The sequence below is a fragment of the Sparus aurata genome, unplaced genomic scaffold (assembly GCF_900880675.1).
Source record: "Sparus aurata unplaced genomic scaffold, fSpaAur1.1, whole genome shotgun sequence".
NCBI classification, from domain to species: Eukaryota; Metazoa; Chordata; class Actinopteri; order Spariformes; family Sparidae; genus Sparus; species Sparus aurata.
This window is the reverse complement of record NW_022045145.1, coordinates 1-7,427: the sequence shown is the minus strand read 5'-3', so window position 1 is coordinate 7,427 and position 7,427 is coordinate 1. Positions and strand designations below refer to the sequence as shown.

General features: G+C 43.6%; 1 protein-coding gene and 1 long non-coding RNA gene across 2 annotated transcripts; both read left to right on the top strand.

Annotated features, from left to right (window-relative positions):
• The first annotated feature begins 1,818 nt into the window (after window positions 1–1,818).
• Window positions 1,819–2,559, top strand: LOC115577990 (uncharacterized). Its single transcript, XR_003983328.1, has 3 exons — window positions 1,819–2,047; window positions 2,114–2,181; window positions 2,259–2,559. It is a non-coding gene; the product is annotated as an uncharacterized LOC115577990 (long non-coding RNA).
• Window positions 2,560–5,631: 3,072 nt separating this feature from the next.
• Window positions 5,632–7,418, top strand: LOC115577987 (general transcription factor II-I repeat domain-containing protein 2-like; the record flags this gene model as incomplete). The annotated part of the gene is given in 3 exon segments (XM_030410850.1): window positions 5,632–5,965; window positions 5,968–6,249; window positions 6,252–7,418. Coding segments are annotated over 3 exon segments (1,783 nt in total), but the record flags the coding sequence as incomplete, so codon positions are not given.
• Between the last annotated feature and the right edge of the window lie 9 nt (window positions 7,419–7,427).

Genomic DNA, 7,427 nt, shown 5'->3' with positions numbered 1-7,427 from the left:
TGTAAAAGACCTTGACGGTAAAAACATGTTTTGTTTCCCCGGCCTAAATTGTGTGGAAACATTTGTTGAACGCTATCGAAAACCCAAATATAATGGATACACATTCATTGCGCACAACGCGTCAGGGTTTGACAACTATATTTTGCTTGAATATATGGTGAGAAATAAAATCGCACCTGAACTGACCATGCGAGGTAGCAGAGTCATTTTGATGTACGACCGAGCGTACAAGCAGCGGTGGATAGATTCTTTCAGCTTTCTACCTATGCGTTTGTCAAAAATACCAGCAGCATTAGGGTTTGAGGACATGATGAAAGGTTATTTTCCTCATAAGTATAACACAGCGGGGAACGAGAAGTATGTGGGTCCCTATCTGGAACCATATTACTATGGTTATGATAATATGAGTGACAGTGAAAAAATAACGTTCATGGCTTGGTATAATACTGTCTGCGGAGAAACTTTCGACTTTGAGAAAGAGATTCAGCAGTATTGTGTCAATGATGTGAATGTGTTGCTCAGAGGATGTAGTATCTATCAGGATACTTTTCGGAAATGCACAGAACTTGACCCCTTCGTCTTTACCACATTGGCATCCAGTTGTATGGGTGTGTTTAAAACATTGTTTCTGAAGAAAGACACACACGCTCTCACGCACGACAGTGCATACGTTGGCCAGTATAAGGCGTATTCAGATGTGTCTATTCAATGGCTTGAATATCTGAGTCACAGTCAAAAGATTGAGATAAAACATGCAGTCAACCATGGCGAACATCAGATTGGACCATACTTTGTGGATGGCTATCAACCCAATACAAAAAAGTGTTACGAGTTTGCCGGCTGTTTTTACCACGGGTGCGTGAGGTGCTATGCTCAAGCTGGTTTAAATCCCGTGGTCAAAGAGACTTACGGTGTGCTTTATGGTCATTTTATGTCAAAGGTAAACGAACTGGAGTTTAGATATGGTCATGAAGTTGAAGTGATGTGGGAGTGTGAATGGCTCCAACGTAGAAAGAATGATTTAAGCGTTCAAACCTTTCTACAGAGTTACAGGAAACCAGAACGTCTGGACCCTCGAGAGGCTCTTTTTGGAGGCCGTACAAATGCAATGAAGCTGTATCACAAGGTGTCAGAGGGTGAGAAGGTACGATATTACGACTTCACCAGTTTGTACCCGGCTGTGAACTCACAAAAACAGTATCCGTTTGGATACCCGCAGATTATCTATAGGGATTTTTGTTTCCTTGATATGTATTTCGGCTTTGTTAAGTGTGATGTGCTCCCTCCCAGAGGGTTATTCCATCCTGTCCTGCCCTATAGGTGTCACAATAAACTAATGTTTCCATTATGTCGAACGTGTGCCGAGGAGGTGAACCAGACCAGTAACTGTGCACACAGTGACAAAGACAGACAGTTGTCAGGTGTGTGGGTCTCGTTTGAGCTTCAAAAAGCGGTTGAAAAAGGATACAAGATTGTGAACACTGACGAGGTATGGCATTTTCCTAACAAAACAGACACATTGTTCAAAGACTATGTCAAGACATTTCTCAAATGTAAGCAAGAGGCCTCTGGCTATCCAGGACATGTCAAAACGCCTGAGGATAAGGAGAGATACATTGAGGAGTATTTCAAAAAGGAGGGTATCCGGCTAGACCCAGACAAAATCTGTGTCAACAAGGCAGTGAGGAGTTGCAACAAGCTTCTTCTGAACTCGTTATGGGGCCGTTTTAGCATGAGGAATAATTTGCCAGTGTAGCAGCATAGAAATAGGGCTGTCTTGCTGCAGTTAATTGTGCACAGCTGACCACTAGGGCAGCAGTACATAAGTACAGCCCTCCTCCGTGCGCTCTCAATGACGCGTCACTTCCGGGTCAGAGGTGTTTGCCTGTACAGGTAATGCTCCGTGCTGCTGTGGCTACGGCTACTGCTTCAAATCAGATATCGCTTGGTGTCCTCGTGCTTAAAGCCTGTGTGTTTTCACTGCAGAGCAGCGACCGAGTGCCCCATACTCCGTGCTCCGTTTGATGCCTGGTTCTCTCGGGCGGTGGTAAGTGTCCTCTCTCTCTGCGTTTCACTGTATGCTAGCCTGTAGCTAAAGCTAATGTGGTTGCAGGTAGATGTCCGCTGCCGTGTGGGTCTCTCTCCCTCCCTCTCCCTGTGCAGGTTTGCCTCTAAAAACAGGTATGCTAACTTAAATCTAGCTCTCAAAAGCCTTGGTACCTGTAGCTCCGCCATGCTAATTTTATGTCTATTGTCAGGAACGCTCATCAGCTGGCTGAAATCCACAGGTGGCAAATCACATGACCACCACCAGCTGATTGGGACCGCTGCTGTTTTGTCTCTACCACATTTATGCACGACTTTGTCTCTGCTGCTGCTTTTATATACGACGTTGTCCCCTGATCCGCCGGACTTTGTCTCCGGCAGTGACTGATTTACCGCTCCCTTCATTTTCCCGCAGCTCTGTGCTGCTTGGTGGCGCTGCTGCTTCCGGGTTGTGGCCGCAGCTGGCTTGCATGGTGCACTGCTGACATTGCACTTTTAACCTGGTTACTTTTGTCATTTTAACTAAATGATTGTGAGAAGTTAATCCCTTATTTTTGAATTATTTGTTTTCTTTACGTTATTGTTTGGATTAAGTAAATTGCTTTCTTTAGGCAATTGTGTTTAGCTTATTTTGTGAATTTATTCCTTGCTTTCTTTTGTGTATTTTTGTTGTACATTTTGGGTCAATTATTTCCATTGTAAACTTCCTTTTTTTTGTCTCCTTCTCAGTGGCTGCAGGCTGGTGGTGGTGCTGGTGACGTGGGTGGTGGTGTCCCTCCTTGTGTGCTGTGCTTCTTTTGGATTTTGGTGATATCACAGTGTGTGACTGCCACGCGTGTCTGGGTGAACCCTTTTTCTATAAGTTATCCTTCTTTGAAGTCCCCTTCCCCCTTCACTAGCTCATTTCCCACCAGTAGGCCTCAGCCCCTGATTGGGCTTCTTCTTCATTGTGCATTAATGCCAATTTTGTGAGGATATATATATTTATTATCAATAAAGTATTTTTGTAAGCTGTGAACCACGTGTCTTGCCTGCCGAGTGGAACGAACCTGTGTTTTTGATCACTGTAAAATAATTCCTTGGGTGCATTTCCCAAGGTGGCGTTGTTGGACAACTTGACATTGACATTGAGAGCCTTTGCCCCGCCACACCAGCATGTGAGTTGATAACAGAATCAGACCGCTTTACACAGCTGATGTTTGGTGATCAATATGATGTGCGGCAGTTTTGTTTCATATCAGATGATGTTGCTATAGTACAGTGGTGTCATGCTGACATTAAAGCGGCCAGAACAAAAGATGTAAATATCTTTATTGGTGCCTTTACCACTGCTCATGCGCGTCTCATGCTTTATGATGTGATGGAGAAGTTAGATCGCCGTGTGTTGTATTGTGACACGGACAGCGTTGTATTTACTTCCCAGCCGGGGGAGTTGATCCCACCCTTAGGCGAATATCTGGGTAATTTGACGGATGAGTTAAATGATGGAAATATGTGTGACCTTCCTGAAGAAGATTATATCACCGAGTTCGTGTCGGGGGGTCCAAAGTGTTATGCTTATCACACAGCTCACGGCAAAACAATGGTTAAATGCAAGGGTGTGACCCTAAACTCCAAAAATACATCTGTGGTCACCCACAAGTCTCGGGTGGGTTTGGTTCAAGCCTTTGTTGCCAATCAGAATACAGACGCACACGTGGTGACTGTTTCTGAAACCATTAAAAGAGACAAAAAGCGCTTCCTTCTCAAGAATGACAGTTACAAAAAAAATTCACGTTGTCTACAACAAACGCAGAGTATTAAGTGATTACACTACCCTACCTTATGGCTATTAGACCAGATCAAGAATTTGATGCAAGACTACAACATCCGTTTAGTTTGGTGGCGAGCGGCCCTTCAAATTGTGGGAAGACCTATTTTGTTAAAAATGTTATTGAAAAAGCATCGTCAATTATTACACATAATATTGACAATATCGTGTATATATACTCTTGTTGGCAACCTTTATATGATCAGCTGCTGCAGATAAGAGAAATTAATTTTGGAATGGTCTACCCGAATCTCTGTGTGATGTGTTGTTACCCCCAGAGAAAAACAATTTGCTCATTATAGATGATTTGATGAATGACGCCAGCAACAATTTAGAAGTGCAAAATGTTTTTACAAAATACATTCATCATAGGAACTTGAGTTGTATATATTTAGTCCAAAATTTGTTTATTCAAGGCAAGGCTAGCCGGACTATTAGTTTGAACACCAATTACCTTGTTTTGTTTAAAAACCCCAGAGATAAATACCAGATAACTTTAATAGGCAGACGAATGTTTCCTGGTAACTCTAAATTTTTTTTGGAGGCTTTTAATGATGCCACCAGTACAACATATGGTTATCTTCTCATTGATTATAAAGCCAAGACACCTGATTATTTAAGACTTAGAACAGCTTTGCTGTCTGACCGTCCGGTTGTATACATCTCTAAAAAGCAGAAGGGGTAACCATGTCGTCACGCATGCAGAGGAATTTGGCCCTGTTGGAACTGTTATATAAATCAACGCCGAGTATGCGCAGGGTCATAGTGGGGAAAGCTAGCTCGGACTTTATCAATGCTCTGTGTGAAATAGCTCTCAATGTGCTGAGTGGTAACATCCCTTTGACTGATAAACAGGACAAACAGCTGAAAAAAAGGAAAGCCGTCATCAGATTAGTAGCCGACAAAAAAGTCAGACTTTTAAAAAAGAAAAAGAGTATCAATCAGTCTGGAGGCTTTTTGTGACCTCTACTAGGAGCAGCCATACCCTTTATAGTCGGTCTTTTTAACAGAGGGTGATATGGAGCATACGCAGAAAATGTTCCTGGTGCCGCAGCATCAGTTGGATGCCTTAAAACAACCGCAACAGTACAGGCAGAACAGATCCATAAGACAAACGGCGCAAAATGAATTGGATAAAACCATGACTGATGTCCTAAACCTGCCAGACACTGATGTATATGAAAAGGCCAAAAAATATGCAGGTATTCTACAGAGATACCTAGTGATGACAAAACAGAATGAGCTTGAAAAAAACCTTTTAACTCTATCCATACCAAAAACTTCAAACCTTGTGGCACCTATCGATGACCAAGATAAAAAAGATTTAATCGCTGAAGAGGTACTAAAACACATGCCTAAAAGAAGCAGGAAAAATGCCGAACACATTTGGAAGCTGCAGCCCGGGCAAAAAATGTGATCTCGTGGACAGATCAGGGTGAGATTGTTATTGACAGCCGTCCTGTCCAAGGTTCGCATTTATATGATCTGATAAAAAGTGTCACTGCCACACATAATGTTTTAGACCATATGTGTCAAACTCAAGGCCCGCGGGCCAAATGTGGCCCGCCACGTCATTTTATGTGGCCCGCGAGAGCTTAAAAGGTCTGATTATCTTATAATAAATAAGTGAAAAGGATGCATTGACCATAAACTACATTTCCCATAATGCATGCCGATCATGTTAACCGCGAAGTGACGGCATCCCGCCACTAGACTGCGGTGTTTCCACATCAGTGCCATTTTCCGAATTAAGAAATACAAACAATGATCCCAAAATGTCCAGGAAAAGAAAAATTGATGCAGATGGAAGGCTGTTTCAAGAAAGATGGGAAGGCGAATATATGTTTGTGCTTCAAGGAGAAAAACCGGTATGTCTTTTGTGTTATGAGGCAGTGGCTGTTGTCAAAGAGTACAATCTACGTCGGCATTTTGACACTAAACACGGAGCTAAGTATGCCAAAGTGAGCCTTCAAGAAAAACAACAAATGGTGGAAGAATTAAAAGGCAAATTGCGATCGCAGCAGGATATGTTCAAGAAAGCCACAACCAAAAACAGCACGGCAGTTAAAGCTAGCTTTATTGTGGCTGAAGAAATTGCCCGCGCTGCAAAGTCTTTTCAGAGGGTGAATTTTTGAAGCAGTGCATGCTGAAGGTCTGTGAGCAGGTGTGTCCCGACCAGATACAGACTTTTAAAAATGTCAGTTTATCAAGAAACACCATCGTGGACCGAGTTAAGGAACTAGCAGGAAACCTGGAAACACAGCTGGCCGAAGAGACATGCAGCTACATTGCTTTTTCATTAGCTCTTGACGAAAGCACAGACAACACAGATACAGCGCAGCTATCCATTTTTATTCGAGGCATCAAGTCGGACCTTTCTGTCACTGAGGAGCTGCCATGCATGGGACCACAACAGGACGGGACATTTTTGATGCGGTTTTGATCCCATTACCCTGGGAAAAGTTGGTGGGATTAACTACAGATGGTGCACCTGCAATGTGTGGAGGAAAGGCGGGCTTTGTTGGACTAATGAAGGAGAAAATGCAAAAACTAAGTAACTGCCACACGCCTCTGATAACATATCACTGCATTATCCATCAAGAAGCTTTGTGTGGGAAGGTGCTGGGGATGAATGATATAGTGACCACAGTCATGAAGACAGTGAACTTCATTCGGGCGCGTGGCCTAAATCATCGTCAGTTCCAGCTGTTCTTGCAGGAGATGGGCTCGGAGCACGGCGACGTGCCGTACCATACAGAAGTACGGTGGCTGAGTAGGAGCAAAGTCCTCAAACGATTTTTTGAGCTTCGGGAAGATATTGCTCTTTTCATGCAGAGTAAAGGAAAACCCTTGTCTGAACTGTCCAATCCAAACTGGCTGTGTGACTTTGCTGTGTTGTGTGACATAACTGAGCATCTTGCCCAACTGAATCAGAAGCTGCAGGGACGCAAACAGGTCATCACGCAGTTGTCCGACATGATCACGGCTTTCCAGCGTAAACTTGATCTGTGGATGTACCAAGTGAAACAGGACAATCTGGCCCACTTTCCTGTTTGTCAGAGCATCTCAGCCACATTTCCTGGTACTATTTCATGTACTCAGCTAGCTACCAAACTGAGCCGGCTAATGAATGAGTTTGATCGGCGCTTCTCTGACTTTAGAGCACAGCACTCAGGCTTTGCCATCTTTGCCAATCCTTTCACCACCGACGTCTGCACTGCACCCCAACATCTTCAGATGGAGTTAATAGAGCTTCAAAGTGATAGTGGCCTGAGAGCAAAGTTCCAAGATGCTGCAATCCAGGACTTTTACCGTCAACTGCCCCCTGATTTGATGCCACAGCTTCGACTTCATGCTGCCCGTGTTCTGTTTATGTTCGGGAGCACCTATCTGTGTGAGCAAATGTTTTCGATCATGAATCTAAACAAGACCAAGCACAGATCACGCATCGCAGATGACAACCTCCATGCTGTTCTACGGATTGCCTCAGCACAAGACCTAAAACCAGACATTGACACACTGGCCATGAATAAAAGGTGTCAGACATCTGGTCAAAACATAGGTAAGCATT